Source organism: Haliotis rubra, unplaced genomic scaffold (assembly GCF_003918875.1).
Source record: "Haliotis rubra isolate DU_JTF1 unplaced genomic scaffold, ASM391887v1 Scf41, whole genome shotgun sequence".
Lineage (NCBI taxonomy): Eukaryota > Metazoa > Mollusca > Gastropoda > Lepetellida > Haliotidae > Haliotis > Haliotis rubra.
This window is the reverse complement of record NW_025767091.1, coordinates 3379456-3397813: the sequence shown is the minus strand read 5'-3', so window position 1 is coordinate 3397813 and position 18358 is coordinate 3379456. Positions and strand designations below refer to the sequence as shown.

The following is an 18358-nucleotide window of genomic DNA, read 5'->3' as shown; positions in this document are numbered from 1 at the left end:
GCTGTAAATATAGAGCTGTTATCCGGTATTCTATAAGATATTGTTCTGGATCCAATGACAGTGGCACATGCCACTGCGCAACCGTCCTTGGACCCATCTGTAAATAAGGATTTATATGTATTATATTTATTTCTTAATTGACTAAATTCCTGTTTATACTGTAATTCATTTGTTTCTGATTTTTTAAATGTAGTTAATGTTAGGTCAACTTGTGGCCTAACCAGTTGCCAAGGCGGAGAAGAAATAAGACGGGAAGGAGCTATATGTTCTAGCTCAATCCAAACAGCAGAAAGGAAAGGTTTCACTCATATACCAAGAGGCGGAACAAGAGAAGGCTTTTTGTTACACAGATCTTCATATAGTGGATTAAAGACACAGTTATATGCAGGGTTTGACTCATTGGAATAACGTTTTGTAATATACTGTAATGTTAATTTTATACGGCGTTGTGTAAGAAATGGCTCATCAGCCTCGACGTAGAGGCTGTCAACAGGTGAATTTCTAAAGGAACCAAGACATAGTCTTAGACTATGATGGTGGACAGAATCTAAAAGTTTTAGAATACTGTGGCAAGCTCCACCATACACGATGGAGCCATAATCAAGTTTGGAACGTACCGATGATCGATATAATTGTAGGAGGGTAGCTTGATCCCCTTCCCACTTAGAATTGGAAACGAATCTCAATAAATCGAGTGCCTTCATGCATTTAGTTTTTAGAGATTTGATATGCGGAAGAAAAGTTAGATGTGAATAAAAAATTAAACCCAAGAACTTGGCCTCCTTTACAACTTTGATGGGAGTGCCATTGAGGAACAGTTCCGGGTCTTTATGCGGCTTATATTTTCTACAAAAATGTATACAATTAGTTTTGGATTTAGAGAATTTAAATACGTTTTCAAGACACCATTTATCTATTTTGTTTAAACACAACTGCAGTTGCCGTTCAATTGTATGCATATTTTTCCCACGACAAGAAATATTAAAATCATCCACAAATAATGATCCATCAATTGAATCATTTAAAACCTTGGATAAACTGTTGATCTTGATACTAAATAAAGTAACAGACAAAATACTGCCTTGTGGAACACCCTGATCCTGATTGTAATGATCAGACAGGGTTGAACCCACTTGAAAGTAACTGTGAAAAATCAATCCAAACCAAACTATGAAAATAAAAGATTCTGAATCAAAGTCACAGAGCCCCACAAGGGTCGAAAACCAGGTCAAACTTTACAATAAGTTTGGATCCCTTGACGACATGGATGTGTCCGACCATAGCCATGGTAGGACACATAGCTTGTCCCCCTCAAGGAAGGCGAGGCGTAGATCTCCTGTCCATCCGCCGAAGAAATAATGTCTTCACCTATAATTCAATGGAATTGTAGAGGAATTAAGACTAATTTAAACGAATTACATCTATTAGTCCAAGATTTCAAACCGTCAGCGTTCTGCATACAAGAAACCCATCTGAAACAGGCAGTTCAGTGCGTATCACTATTTCTCTCCTCCTGGTGATAGAGCTTCTGGTGGAGCATCAATTTTGGTGAGGAACAATATTATACATAGCCCTGCCCCACTTAAAACAAATCTACAAGCCGTTGCAATTTGCCTTACATTACAAGTTGCTTTTACTTTGTGCTCTCTATACATTCTGCCTTCATCAGCTGTTCAACTTTCAGATTTACAAGCTCTTTATGATCAACTACCTAAACCCTGTATTATCATGGGTGATGTAAATGGCCACAACCCACTCTGGGGTGGCACTCATACAAACACCAAAGGTGAAATACTGGAGGATTTCATTTCAAATAATGATTTATGCATTTATAATGACGGCTCAACTACGTATTTACATCCTGGCACAGGAACATATTCAGCTCTTGATTTGTCTATTACTGACTCCAACCTATTGAATGAATTCGAATAGTCAGTCCACGACGACCTCTGTGGAAGTGATCATCTCCCAACAATACTGACACCTGTGAATCCATCTGATGTTCCTCCATCGTCAAGATGGAATTTTAAAAGACTAACTGGCCTTTATATGAAGCTCTCTGTGCTGACAAACTGAAACCTGAACTTTTTAATGACATTCCTGATGCCATAAGATGTTTTTCAGATGAACCAAATAACATAGCTGACGAGTGTATCCCAAAGTCCTCTGCAATTCCTCACGTACGAAAACCATGGTTTACCAATGACTGCAAACAGGCTAGGAAGGCACGGAAGAAAGCCGAGCATTATTTCCGTCGCCATCCTATGGTCCACAATTTGGACAAATTAAAAATTTTAAACGCCAAAGCACGACGTACTTTCAAGCAAAGTAAACGTCAATCTTGGCGAAACTATATATCAAAAATTAATTCGCGCACACCTATATCAAAGGTGTGGAATATGATCCAGAAAATCAAGGGTAAGGGCTCTAAATCTAACATCCACTATTTAAAAGATGGGAACAAATTATTGACTAGTAAATCAGATATTGCAAATAAACTTGGTGAGACGTTGGCCAAACATTCTTCCTCAGCAAATTATGTACCTGAATTCCAAAAATATCAAAAAAGCAAGAAAAGAAAGCTATTAATTTCAATTCAGATAATGGGGAAGACTACAATGAAACCTTTTCGATACATGAGCTTCATACTGCTCTTGATCAGGCTCACGATACTGCTTCAGGAGCTGATAACATACCTTATCAACTCCTGAAGCACTTGCCAGAGTCATGTTAGGAGACACTGTTACATATTTTTGATGACATTTGGACTGACTGACTGACTGAGTTTAGTTTTACGCCGCTTTTAGCAATATTCCAGCAATATCACGGCGGGGGACACCAGAAATGGGCTTAACACATTGTGCCCATGTGGGGAAGCGAACCCGGGTCTTCGGCGTGACGAGCCAACGCTTTTACCACTAGGCTACCCCACCGCCCCGACATTTGGACAACTGGAAATGTCCCTTCGTCGTGGCATGATGCTATAATTGTGCCCATCCCTAAACCTGGACGTGATCATACTGATCCTTCAAATTATAGGCCCATTTCACTAACTAGCTGCGTTTGCAAGACCATGGAACTCATAATAAATAATCGACTTGTTTGGTACCTGGAAACCAATAACTTAATAACAGATATACAATGTGGTTTCCGTAAAAACAGAAGTACTATCGATCATTTAGTGCGTTTAGAATCGTTTGCTAAGAATGCCATAATTAATAAACAACATGCAGTGTCGATCTTTTTCGATTTAGAAAAAGCATACGACACGACATGGAAACATGGGATTTTAAAAGATTTACATGCCTTTGGATTACGAGGCCGTTTGCCTCAATTTATATCAAACTTTTTAAATGATAGACAATTTCAAGTCCGAGTGGGCTCAACCCTGTCTGACCATTACAATCAGGATCAGGGTGTCCCGCAAGGCACTATTCTGTCTGTCACATTGTTTAGTATTAAGATCAACAGTTTATCCAAGGTTTTAAATGATTCAATCGATGGATCACTTTTTGTGGATGATTTTAATATTTCTTGTCGCGGTAAAAATATGCATTCTATTGAACGGCAAATGCAGTTGTGTTTAAACAAAATACATAAATGGTGTCTTGAAAACGGCTTTAAATTTTATAAATCAAAAACTAATTGCATACATTTCTGCCGTAAATATAAACCACGTAAAGACCCTGACCTATCTCTAAATGGCACACCCATCAAAGTTGTGAAGGAGGCCAAGTTTTTGGGTATTATTTTCGACTCACATTTAACCTTTCTTCCACACATTAAATCCCTTAAAGCTAGATGCCTGAAGGCACTTGATCTGTTAAAAGTCGTTTCCAACTCAAAGTGGGGAGGGGACCAAACTACCCTCCTACACTTATACAGAACACTCATCCGTTCTAAACTAGATTACGGTTCCACCATATATGGTGGAGCTTGTAAAAGCAACCTTAAACTATTAGATTCTGTCCACCACCAAGGGCTAAGACTTTGTCTTGGGTCTTTCAGAACTTCTCCTATTGACAGTCGTCGAGGCTGATGAGCCATCTCTTAACCAAAGGCGTATCAAATTATCTTTACAGTATCTCACTAAACTATATTCAAATAAGTCTAACCCTGCATATTATTGTATCTTTAATCCTCTTTATGAGGATTTGTACAGTAAAAAAGGTTTCTCTTGTTCCACCTCTTGGGATAAGACTTAAACCTTTCATTTCTGCTGCCGGCATTGAGCTGGAAAATATAGCTTCTTCACGTCTTCTTTCTTCTCCTCCTTGGCAATTGGTGAGGCCACAAGTTGACCTTACACTGGCAACATTTAAAAAAATCAGAAACTAATAACTTACACTATAAACAAGAATATAATCAGTTAAAGAATAAATATAATACATATAGACCTTGTTTACAGATGGGTCCAAGGATCGTGGCGCAGTGGCATGTGACACTGTCATTGGATCCAGAACAATATCTTCTCGACTACCAAATAACAGCTCTATTTTCACAGCAGAAGCTAACGCCATATTAACAGCTCTTAAATATATTAGGCCAGTAGAAAAAGCCCCCAAAAATATTTAACCCGGACATTTAACCTAACAACCAAATTTATGTTTTAAATTAATATACTATCATGGAGAATGCATTATAAAAAACCCAGACAAAATCAGCCTTGGGGAAACTTTGTTACAGTGTAATAAAGTTTGAGGTGCAAGTCTGAAAATGCATTCACATATAATAACGAGTTGTGCGGAAAGTACAAGCATGTTGCTATGAAAAACAATATGGCAGCCACCATGTCGTCTGCTAGATGTATGAGCCTGCAGCTGTAACTTGTGCAAGCGTGCATCACAGACTTTTAAAAGCCTGACAACAATGGAAAACAGTGAGTATTGAACATTTGCCTTGTTATTATGATGGTATACCTTGGTTTAGTACAGTAAATACACTTGATATTGTAACAAACTAAGTGGAATATTTCAGTTGACTGCTATGTTATAAAGGTACATTAAATTGCACATTTCTTGTGATTTTGTCAGTAACAAATAATTTTTAAGTATTGAGTATTGCTTTCTATGCCATTATGTACTATCAAACTTGAGGAAAAAATCAATTTGCAAAGAGAAAATGCTGTGTTAAAAGGGACTATTTTTTGTTGTGTGAAGCAAAGATACTATTCTCCTAAAACCATATTCTAATGATATGAACCTCTGTTGGATTACCAACTGACATTGTGAAGTAATAAAATATGGCTAAAATTAGAGTGAGTTTACAATGGTTTTAACACCTATGCATGGAGAGTATCATTTAGTTAAGATTCCCATCAATACCTGTAAATATTGCCAATCTCTAGTCAAATGAGTTATTAGTAAGCATGGAAATGCCTAAAGTCTAATCTCATCGCTTCCCCTGTGATTGACAACTGACAGATGATATTTTCTGATTATGTCTTAATTAAAAGAATTTAAATCAATTAATAAATTTGTTCATTTAATACATTACTTTACTTTTCACAGAAGTGATGGAAACAATATGGCAGGTAACATGGCATCTGCTATGAGGGACTAAAATAGTGGATCTTCGCAAAAAGAGCGTGAAAAAGTGAGTATTCATGAAACTATTCATTGCTATGATGATCAGTGAATGGATATATGTAACGAAGTTGTATTTCAGTTGACAAAAATTTATAAATATTTATAAACAATATTAATTGTTCAACATTTATTTCAGGTTTGGATTGCTCAACTTTTGCACAAGAAATCTTCACGCACATGGCATGACAACCATGGAAAACAGTGAGCATTGACCATATACCTTGCTATCATGATAATGTTGTTAGATTGACAGATTCACAAGAAATTTTGAGATTAGGATAGATACAGTTTTGTTGCTCTTGGATTTTTTGTAGATTTTTCTGAAATGGCTTCATCTAAAATAAATTGATAAATAACGTTGATCAATTCAAATATTATTTTCAGGTTTGGAATGCCTCATCTGTAATCAACGTGGCGCTGATGTTAATGTTACACCGAAAGGAGTTGATTCCATTTTAGCTGCATCACATAAGAGAGGAGATGAAAAATTTAAATCATTTAGTAATTCAGAATCACAGATCTTCAGAGTTCATGAGGGATGCAGAGAGGCATACACTTCAACCAAAAATATTATAGCATCATGTAAAAAGAGTACCAATGGACCTGAACAAAGCTGCAGAATTCTTCGGAAGTCAGATAATACATTCAGTTATAAAACAAACTGCCTGATCTGTTGTGGACAAATTGACTTTAACAAGATTAAAAAACATCCTAACCGTGAAGGAGTAAGTAGTGTTGAAATAGTGAATAATTCTGAGAAATCAAGTACACTTCAATCTACACTTCTTGAAGCATGCTCTAAGCGAACAGATCCACAAGCTGTAAGTATACATTCAAGAATTGTATGTGCAGGTGACATCAGAGCTGTTGAGGCTGTTTACCATCGCCATTGTATGCAGTTATTTCTCTTGGGTAGTCGAAACAGCAAAGAGAATTCAAGGAATCTGAACTCTTGCAATGCTGAAGCATTCAAGAAATTATGTCAAGTTTTAAACACCCAAACAGGAACACAATACACCATCAATGACCTCAGTCGCATACTTGCTTCATTTCTTACAGAGGACACAATTCCATACAGTGATAAACATCTCAAGCGAAAACTACAGCATTATTTTGGAGAAAATCTAAATATAACTGAGATTGATGGAAAGAAAAATGTGTACACTTTCACCAGTACAGCAGCTTCAATCTTACATGAAAATTACATTGATGATGATCCTTCTGATGAAGAAGAGATATACAAAGAAGCAAAGCATATGGGGAAAACATTGAGAAGCATCCTAATGGAACTGAGGCCCAATGGTGACTGCTATCCATCTCCAGATGATATCAACATTGAACATTTGGAAAGCCAAATACCCAAACTGCTCTTGACTTTCATGCATAGTCTTTTTGGAAAATCAAACTCAAGTGAAATCCACAGGAGGGTGAAGCTTCAAATAGTTTCTCTGTGTCATATAATCATGCATGCATGTACCCAAAACTCTTACCAATCCCCACTGTTACTTGCGTCTGGTCTGTTTGTTCATCAAACTACACGATCAAAGGTTCTACTGAATGCCCTGTCTGTTCTTGGTATGACAATATCATATGATCAAGTTTTGGACTTTGAAAGATCTGCAGTGACTAGTGAATCTGTGTTTGACGTACATCCTGGCATTGATACAAGTGATCAAAGGGGTTACTGCCAGTGGGTTGCAGACAATTTTGATTACAATGAGGATACAACAAGTGGTCATGATTCTACACATGTCATGGGCATCATTACTTGCCAAACACCATCATCACAAACTGAAACAACTGTACAGAAAAAGAAGCTACTTGCAAGTGACATTTTGCCTGCTGGAGAATTCAATAACATACAGCCCTATCTGAGTCCCCAAACTAACCACATGTCAAAGCTGAAGTTTTCCTCATTACCATCTGTAGAGGTTCCAAAACTACAGGATTTCAAACTTCAAGACACCCTTTGGATGTTGTCAAATTTTCGTAGTCAGATTACACCTGGATGGCAAGGATTCATGGCAGACATTGTAATGGGTGACTTCCACCAATCCAAAATATTGTATCATCCGATGATACCACTGAGTCCACAAACATGTGAAGCAGTTTATTCAACCATGGTGTTTGTGGATAATCAGAGACAGAAAGTTGGACAGTGTTGTGCCCTACTTACCTTCGACCAGCCTCTCTACGCCAAAGCATTCAAGATTAAGACAGAGCATCCACTGGAATTTGCTCATGTGAAGTTACGTCTTGGTGGGTTCCATCAGTTGATGTCCTTTCTTGGAGCGGGATGTAAAAGTATGCAGTTTTCAGGCATGGAGGAGCTATGGTCATGTGTGTATGCAACAAACTCTATTCCTAAGATGTTCGAAGGAAAGTCCTACAGCAAGACAGTGAGGGCTTGTCTCTTAACATCAGCCGCATTGCACATTTTGCTCTTTGATAATCAGCAAACTGTCGACAGTGAGTGTGACACACCTGAACACTTCAATGATTCCATAAAATCAGATGATGATGTGCTCCTAGAAGTGGAGAAGATTGTGAAGGATCTGTCAGACCATACTGTCAGTGTTGATGACATTAGTTCTACATCACTCATCTCCATCCTAAGCACTGTCGAAAAGAAAAAGATGATATTACAAAAATCCAGAACCGCACGGTTATGGTTTCAGTTCATGGAATTTGTTTCCATCATATGCACATTCATTAGGGCGGAGCGCACAGGAAACTGGCTACTACACCTGAAATCATGTCAAGACATGCTTCCATGGTTTGCTGCACTGGGACACAATAACTATGCGAAATACTGTAGGCTGTACATCCAGGATTTCATCAACCCTTGTCCCTGTCTAATGAAACCACTATCTGAAGGTCTATTCACTGTACACAGGAACCAACAGCTTTTCTGGAGTGGTACATGGTCCGACATGACGATTGAGCAGTCGCTTATGAGGTCTGGCAAAACACAAGGTGGACTTATTAACATAACACACAAGGATAGTGCGAGGACAAGATGGCTGCTTTCCGCACATGTTGTAGCTCAGTATACAGAAGAGTTGAGGCAACTGAGCAATGTCTCTAAATATTGGGCAGATCATCACCGTGAAATCAATCCAGAACGAGTGAAACAGGACTACAAGGACATGATGAAACTGCTTGACTATCTCAGGATTCACAACCCATTCAGTGTTGATGGATGTGACCTCCGCAACATCTCGACAGGTGTCATTGCGGATGCAAGAGTGAATGTTGACTCACTGATTGAAGTTGGATCCAGAATTCAATCAGCACTGACAAATCGCACCTTTGGTGAGGTTGTTTTCAAAAGGAGCAGTCAGGTTGTTACTTTAGAGGTAATGAAAAAATCTCTCACTCTCACAAATGGGGAAAAAGTCCACATATCATCAACAGAGCTTTATCAACGACTCCTCTCAATCGCATATTCATCTGGCCCACCACCCCCCTTAGTCTTCTCATATGAGCTGGCTTTTGTCTCACCGTCTTTGTTCCATGATGATGGTACCATGAGAAAATCCACTAAGTCACAACTTGTCAACTGCATCACAGATTTGTACCCAGATATTGTAATGCAAGACAGTAGTCAGCCAGAATATGTGATCATTGATGGATGTGCCCTGCTTCAACAGCTGAAGTGGCCAAAGGTAGGAACTATGGCAGATGTGTGTACCTCTTATGTCAGTGCTGTGTCCCACAGATTCAACAGAGACTGTAAAGTAACAGTTGTGTTTGATAGTTACGAAGTTCACACTACCAAAGATCAGGAACAGATGAGGAGGAAACAGTTCAGGTCAGCAATGCCAGATATCGCTGTATTAGCAACAACACCTGTTCCAGGAGATTCAGCAGGCTTTCTTTGCAACAAGAAAAAACAAGCAGCAAATCATCAACCTGATTTCTTCTCACCTTCAGACATCAGGAATTGACGTACATCATGCTGGTGTTGAAGGGGATGCCGATATTGTGATTGTGAGAAAGGCTGTGGAGTTAGCACAAGATAACCATACTGTACACGTCATTTCTGATGATACAGATGTCTTTGTGGTACTCTTATACCATGTTGATCCGGGCAGTAAAGTGTATATGAAGACCAGATCTCGGACTCTGTCTGTACACACGGCAAAGCAGAGTCTTGGGACTCAAATGTGCCAGCTGATGCCCTTTGTTCATGCCATGTCAGGATGCGACACAACTTCAGCCATATTTGGTTTTGGAAAAACCAAACACTTTAAGTATGTGAATACTAACTGGGCTCATGGATTTCAGGAAAGGTATGTCATGTTTGGTGAAGCATCAGTTCCAAAAGAGGTGATTGGGGAAATTGGTGAGCAGTATGTAGCTGGACTGTACAGTGGCAGGAACGGCCTGAAACTTGATGAACTGCGTTTCATGAACATAAAGTCATCAAGATATATCAGTATTGAAAGGATGCCACCTACAAGCAGTGCTGCCTTTTTCCATTCACAGAGAGTGCATCTACAAGTCAGCACATGGAAGAATCTAGCAACAGTACTCGACAAATCACAGTATGGATTCAAGTGTGACAATGGCCATGTTATTCCTGTTATCACGGATCGGGCCCCTGCCCCTGCATATCTATTGAAGGAGGTCAGATGCTGCTGTAAATCCCAAAATAAACTCTGTCGGTCATGCAGTTGTGTGAAAAGGGGGCTTTCAATGCAGTATCCATTGCAAATGTGAAGGTGCATGAGGCAATGGATCTTTTGGTGACGATGATTGATACTCATTAAGATGGTATGATATGACATGATACGTGTGACCTTGAAATGTGAGTGACTTCCTATTATTAGAATGGAATCCTGTTTCATCTCATGTTTAGCATAAACAAAATGGCATCAGCAATTTAAGTCAATATACCATAAAAGTTAAACCCCAGTGCCATTTTCTCAACTCATGTAATCACGGTATTTTGCCTGGTGCGACCTTGAAATTTGGGTCAAGGTCACACTGGTATATTGACAACTCTGAATTAACTATACACTTATGGTTACCAAATATGAAGGTAATTGTTATCAGTGGTTTATCAGAAACTACATACTGTATTCATTTGTTTGGACGAAAACCTTCAAATTCCTCATATTGATCTATTCTGGATGAGCTATGTTTGAAGGCTCATAAAAAAGTTTCCCCATGTCTGATTTTGTCTGGGTTTTGACCAGGAGTTACCTATAGTATGACGTAATGAATCCACATAAAATTTGGTTGTTAGGTAAAATGTCCGGGTTTTCGACCTTTTCCACTGGCCTATATGAATAAACACCGTAAATATAAACAATACATCATCTTTTCTGATTCTCTTTCGTGTCTTCAGGCTATTAAAAATATTTCTTGTAAACATCCACTTTTATTAGAGATTATTGAATTGTATAATGAGCTTGCTACTGGCCAATGCGACATCGTCCTTTGTTGGTTACCCAGCCACGTTGGCATTTCTGGGAATACAATCGCCGATCTTGCTGCCAAGGCAGCACTCAACAAATCTGTGACACCACTTCTTATTCCATACTCTGATTACAAAGCCAGCATTAGAACTTACATCCGTGATCTGATGCAGAAGAAGTGGGACACTCAAGTAGGTATAAATAAATTACAAGAAATAAAACCCTACATTGGCTACACATACTTGGGTTGTCAGTCCAGATTTGAAGAGGTCATCATGCGACGATGTCGTATTGGTCACACCAGATATACTCATGAATACCTGTTAAAAGGTGAGGATCCTCCGTTTTGTATCCTTTGTGATGAAAGAATCACGGTCAAGCATGTCCTGCTTGACTGTGTTGAATATTCCATCACAAGGGATATCTATTTCAAATCCCAAACTATGAAGGTTCTTTTTAGTAATATAAGTTCTCATTTAATTATTGCATTTTTAAAAGAATTAGATTTGTTAACTGATTTGTAAATAGATAAATATTTTATTATTGGTAATTTAAATTAGTAGCTGAGATTGTTAGTGGCTGTACCCACAAAGGGGGTTGAAGTAGCGTAAAATTATTGTCCTCCTGAGAGGGTACGTAAGTCCCAAAACATTTAGTCAATTTAAGTGTACCAGGTTTTTTATCGTAGAATATGTGTGCTTTTAATTTATGGCTAGATTTCTCTTCTGTCGCCAATGGCTGGTGTAAATCCAACTAGGGTCCATGCAAGTAGCAAAAGTAATGTAAGTCCCCATGGTCCCTGGTATGGTGATCTACCTTCAGTTATTGGCGATTTACGGTCCATTTTTATACTGTATTGTTTCCCCCTATAGTTATAACGTTTTAGATTTAATTTCTAGTTTTACATACATATCTGTGATATTCTAGTTGTTTTACTGTCCTTCGTCGGCAGGTTTTTTATAATGTGCATATATTTCATTTCAATATAAAATGTTATCGTCACGATATGGCTGAAATATTGCCGATGTGACGTTAAATAATAACTCACTCACTCACTCATTTAAACGTAGTATATTAGTTCATTTAAATTTTGGCTAAACTTGTCTTACAATCGCCAGCTGCTGAAGGGATGGTGTAAATCCAACTAGGGTCCATGCAGGTAGCAAAAGTAATGTAAGTCCCCATGGTCCCTAGTATGGTGATCTACCTTCGGTTGTTGGCGATCTATGGTTTATTTGTATATTGTGTTGTCCCTTATGGTTGAAATGTTTTAGATTTAAGTGCAAGTTTTAAATTCGAATCTGTGATAATCTAGTTATTTTCTGTTCTTCGTTGACAGGTTTTTACAGTTTACCATTACTTACTATGTATAAAATTAATTGTTCTCGTCACGATATGGCTGAAATATTGCCGATATGACGTTAAATATTAACTCACTCACTCTGTGTGAAATCGTGAATGCTACACAAAGGGGTAGCCACCATTGCAATCACCGCGTGGTTTGGATCCGCGCCTATACGCGTTACCCTTAACTTGCAGTCATGTCTTTGTATTGGAAATAAATATCGGTGCAACCAAATATGCATTTGCGAAAGATGCTATCAATCTGTATGATAGTCGTGTAAGTTGTGTTCATAGCTAGTCACCAAATAAGATAGTTATGAAGTTTTTAACCATGCAGTCACCACCGACTTGTATCAGTAAATAATCATATAGAAATGACAAAAATATTTGACACTGATAGCGTTGCTCACATGATGTGCTATGCAACATATTTATTTGCCAAGGAACATCTCAAAATATAAGGTATTTGCGACAGGAGGTATCGTTGTGCATATTTCTCTAATGGTGACGTTCCTGATGGCGTCCGCCGTTTCGGGAGAATCAATGTGGAACACGTGTTTCAGAGCTGGGGAAGTAGCGACGAAGTTGACAGTGGTGATGTCCACTTTTGCAGTCACAGTCACCACAAACACTTCAGCCTTAGATTTCAACTCATCTATGCTACTTCTCACATCTTCATCAGCGCTGCTTTCCCCGTCAGTGAAAAAAAGTACCACGTTTTCGGCGTCAGGGCGATCGCCATTGGTTTCTGTGAAAACGTCAGACGTTGCTAGTTTGATAGCATCCCCAAGAAATGTGCTCCCTCCTGTGTGTGCTTGAGAACCAATGGCTTCCATGACAGTCGTCTTGTTTTCACTGTAAGTATTCAAGTAGAATACGACTTCTGCCCTTCCCGAGAAAACCATGAAAGCTACGTTAGTAGCAGTTGGAGCAATGCTTACATCAGTGATGGTAGCCAACACAAGGGACTTCACCTTCTCATATTCGCTACGATTGACAGAGGTAGAAATATCCTCTATGATGAGGAGATCCAGTGGCGTTGACGTGCATTCTGAAACATAGCACACGAGTATGTAGGAGAGAACAAGGTGATCGAAAGAAACAGGTAAATCCAAACCAGATGATTGAGATATGATGGTTTTTGTGAAGGTCATTGACCTTTCTCCATGTACTTTAAAGATTGAGGCATTTGACTGAGTGACAACATGCTGTTCAATGGTGCAATATCCCAGCCTTATCACGAAGACATGTAAACAGTCTTACTAAAAGTTACTAACATGAACTAAGTAGACATTTGAATCAACTAGTAAAACACAACTAAAAGAAAATTACTCAATGAAAATCTCCCTCATTCATGATTGAACTGCAATAATACATGTTCATACAGAAAGGGAAACAATAGCAAATGATTCTTACTGAGGAAATTTGAAATCAGGGCGATTTCAGTTAGAACAATTAATTTGTATTGTGTACACAAACTTTTGAAAACTGATTCCAATTATTTCTACCTGTTTCACATTCAATTCCTTTGAAGCCCGGTGGACAGGTGCAGATAAACTCGCCCTTGTTTGCCACACAAGTCCCGTTATTTAAACAGGGATTGTTGACACATGCATCAACATCTTGAATAGAAAGGCACATGTAACGGCATTTCCAGCCCAACAAAGGAGCAAGTGGATTCCCCGTGTGGATGTGAGTTGTAGCAGGTTTTCAGCGCGTTGTTACTTGATGTGATTGCATTGGAACTGCAATGTAAGCCTTGCTAAGCGTCGGATGTTTCTCACACAACCAACCCCTTTGTGATGTAGCTGTAAGATTTCAGACGGTTGTGATACAGCAGGAACCATATTGGTTGGGAGAGTACATAATAAATAAAAGTAAAATACTATTTAAATCATTTTAGCAGTAGCTCTCTTACGATATATAACCTGTGTTATGTCAAGCATGTATTTAATAATAGATATCCCAGTTTGGATTGGTTGAGATGTAGGTCACTACACTGTTTCTGCATTGATCTTCGCCTTGTGGTAAACGTATCGATTCGTTGACTCTATTGATATTTTCCATCACAAGGGATAAGTATTTCAATGTGAAAACATTGAATGATCTTTTTAGTATCAATTACCATTTAATCATTTCAGTTTTAAAAGAAATACAGTTGTTAGGTAACGGTTTATAAAAGTTGTGTAAATAGGTAAATGTTACATGATTGGTAGTTAAATTAAATTGTTAGTGGCTGTATACTCGAAGGGGGTTAAAATACTGTGAAATTATTGTCCTCCTCAGAAGGTACGTAAGTCCTAAACAATGAAAGTAAATTAGAATATAATATTTTAAGCGCAGAATATATGTTATTTTATTTTATTGCTAGATTGTCAAACAATGCAAACATCTGAAGGGATCGGTGACCTATTTATATATTGTGTTGTCTTCTGTTGTTAAAATATTTCAACTTTACACATTAGTTGTACATTCATAACTGTGATATTCTAGTTGTGTTTATTGCCCTTCTTTGACACGGTTTATTATAATTTACATGCAATTAGTGTGAATTTAAACTTGTTTCAGTCGCGATATGGCTGAAAAAAATGCCGATGTGACTGTAAATCTAAACTCACTTACTTACTCAATTCGTTCACATTGCAAATGTTCAAAAGTCAGGAATTGTCATTTAGGGAAATGGGACGCTTCCTTCTGTGATGCTGGTGACAGTCTGTGGTTAGATCCCCTGGTCAAGAAATACCAAAAGACGTTTGAGGGTGCTCAGAATTTAGGGGATTAATGAAAAACTGGGTTTGTAATGTTGAACTGCCGGATTGTATCGGCATCACTTGAGCAAATTGATGACGTCCGCATTAGTATAAGAAGCGACACACACATGCATGTCGCTATATCAGTGCAATAATCTGGAAGGCCCCGTAACACGTGTACGTGAAACCCGATTTCACCAACCGCCATACGTGATCAGCAGACAGGAAATGTCATTTGGGGAAACATGCTACGCGAGGCAATTGGGCTGGGAATTACACAGGACTTTGTTTTATGGTTGAACATTATCTTGACATTGTCATACAAAAGGTCTAAGCACACATAAACACCCTATACTGGATGCCCTGAACGTGATTATAAAGCCTATAGCACTGGTGTCTCGACATGAAGACAAGTAAAGTATTCATTCTTAGACAAAATGCCTGAAGCCTCCTAGGTTTCTAATCGCATTTAGCAATTACGCTGCAAACCACACTTTGTTTGGAACACATTTATGCTTACCATAGCAGTACGAGGATAATGGATTGGGACGTGGGAGCTTGAACACTTGTCTACCGTCGCTGCAGTTCTGGACTGGTATGTTCCTGAATGCTATATAACAGTCAGTAGACCTCGTGGCTACACACATGACTGCAATGCCGTTATCAACCACTGCAATACACAACATAGTTACATTAAGATCGAAATATTATGTTTTTGGATCACCCTCGAAGTAAAGGAATGAATGACAAATTTCATGTTACTGATCCCGTTAGGATTGCGTTTGAGATATATACTACTTGAAAAAGAAGGAATTACCCGATGTTTCCTTGCCAAAGATACACTGCATTTATATTGAATATTAATATCTGAATCAGCACTGGCAAGAAATAAATCGAAACAGGATTCGTTAGTTTCCCTAGATCGGTTCGTGGGCCTAGTTGGGGCGTAGGAACGGTTTTCAGAGTGTTTGTGTGTGTGTGGGGTGGGTGGGTGGGGGCTAATTTATGAAAAGTATTGAAAATCAAAATGATACGGTTTCGTCTTGAAACTTGCGGATATCACCGCTCCATAACTGCAAGAGTAAACTTGTGCAAGTAATGGAATAAGCCATTCCGAACTGTATTCAGCAAATCAACATGGAGACGCTCATAAGTTTGGTTGGGCTTTGGGTACTGCGGAATCATTTCCGATTTCATTAGCCCGAGATGCGATCATTTGTATTCTCTAATTTATCGTTCACCGAGTTTGCACCAAATGACCCCAATGTCTCGATTACAGAGAACTGGTATTTTACTATCACAAATAATAAAACCGATCCGCATTCAAACATGGATTCAACAGAAGGGCAGGTCCATAGTAAGTTAAGAGGGCAAAAGCTGGCGAAAAGTAACCCTCAGTCACAACTAGAGTAACAACGCACGTTCTTTTAAAACGTTGTCGTTAATATTTGGGCCCCAAGATACAGTGACATCAGGTTTGTGAAAATACAGTGTTCATGTATCTAATGGCCTTTTAGTTTTTCTTGCACAACAGAATGTACATGGTCATGTTTGGTATACTGGCGAATGAAGAACATCAGCAACTTTTATGGAATGAAATTAATCGATTGCGCTTTATTGCTTTACGAAGCAATCGACATTACCTAAAGCAGACAATGGCAGACAATAGACGGGTATAAAGTTCATGTTGGAAACCCTGAATGGATCAATGCTTCTATAATACACTAAAGTCACAGGGCTATATCTCGTCTGTACAATTATGATATGGCATGTTCCCGTCAGAAAGTGCTTACCTTTGATCCAGAGGGGAAAAGCGCTGCCACATGCTGGACCAAGAATAGGCCTCATGAGTATTTGTGTGTCATTGGACGAGTCGTACCATCCAGGCATAAAATTCTTGACATCTCGGACTTGTCCTTCATGTATGTTTCCTGGTCCTCTTTTCTCAATTTCAGGTATTTTATTGGAAAGTGTACATGGATCTACATTATTAAAGGCATATGCTAAGGTTCCGTAGAAGAATGACAACATATACTTGTAATAAGGCAAACCGATAATTCACAAAGGAAATCATACAGAGGAGAAGAGGAGTAATGTCGTTTTCTGATCAGGTCAGTCACTAGGCATGCGTTACACAAAGATGTTTGAATTATTCTCAATAATGATGTTAAAATTTTAAGTCACAGCGATATATTCATCAACTTACATTTTATAGTAATTGAAAATAAAATTTATCCTGTCAACGAAAGACGTTACTATCACAGATATAAATTTAAACTAGTAAATCAATCTAAAATATATTAACTATAAATGACAATACAATATAAAAACAGGCTTGACGAAGAAGAATGGCGATTCAATGTTTAAGCAATGTCAGCTTCATCGGCTTTAGCTAGTAAGTCACCACAATCTTTGAGATTGAACAGTAGAATACCTTTAAGTCCCACACCATCGGCAGTATTTCAGCCATATCTTGAACATAAATGGCATTTAAGATTATAATTTTATCTAAATTATGCACGATAATATGTCGGGGAAAATACTTTTCCGATTTTTTCCAACACTTTCTGGCCTGTTTGCATTTATTATTGAACCATGGTTTACGAATATGTGGAATTGCAGAGACTGTGGAATTGTTTTGTCAGCAATTGAGTACATCGGAAAACGACTGAATAGGATATTCACTGATCCAAAATAGGTCAAGTGCTCAAAACACAGTGTCTCATATTATGACAAATCAGCCCTGTCGTAAATTGAATGAGTCCGTTTTTTTTAGATATGTCTCTTGAACACGTAATGCTGAATACTTCATGATTGCTGACTTGACACATGTCAAGTCAGTCTGACATTCAACTGAGGACATTGCTACAGAGCGGGTGATTGCAGCGGAATACGAGATATTTAATGGAGTTGAAGACTGGTTTGTGAAATGTATCTTGGCCTCAATGAGACCCATGTCCGAAGTGCTGACACTTGTAACACCTGAGTGGACTAGGGACAGACACATCCACCCCGATGTTAAAGTAACCTGCTTGGATAGATTGCAGAATCGAAGATCCAGCAAAAGTCAACAGATACGTATTTGTTTTAGTGAAGATTCCCTCTTTCTTGATAGTGAAACGCTTTATTGCCGTATCACCTTGGTCCTCAAGCTCTGTACCAATGCCTTCTTCACTCATATCATACAGACAGCATGCCCTGTCACGTATGATACCACGAAAGGAAAATAGTTCGACATTCGTGCTCCCTA

At 38.5% G+C, this 18358-nt stretch overlaps 1 protein-coding gene across 1 annotated transcript; it reads right to left on the bottom strand.

Annotated features, from left to right (window-relative positions):
- Positions 1-12764: 12764 nt before the first annotated feature.
- Positions 12765-16956, bottom strand: LOC124287981 (matrilin-3-like). The gene is made up of 4 exons (XM_046724485.1): positions 16902-16956; positions 15629-15778; positions 13867-13980; positions 12765-13409 (listed from the first exon to the last, which is right to left on the bottom strand). The coding sequence occupies exons 1-4, from the start codon at positions 16954-16956 to the stop codon at positions 12790-12792; spliced, it is 939 nt and encodes a 312-aa protein (XP_046580441.1). The 3' UTR covers positions 12765-12789.
- Between the last annotated feature and the right edge of the window lie 1402 nt (positions 16957-18358).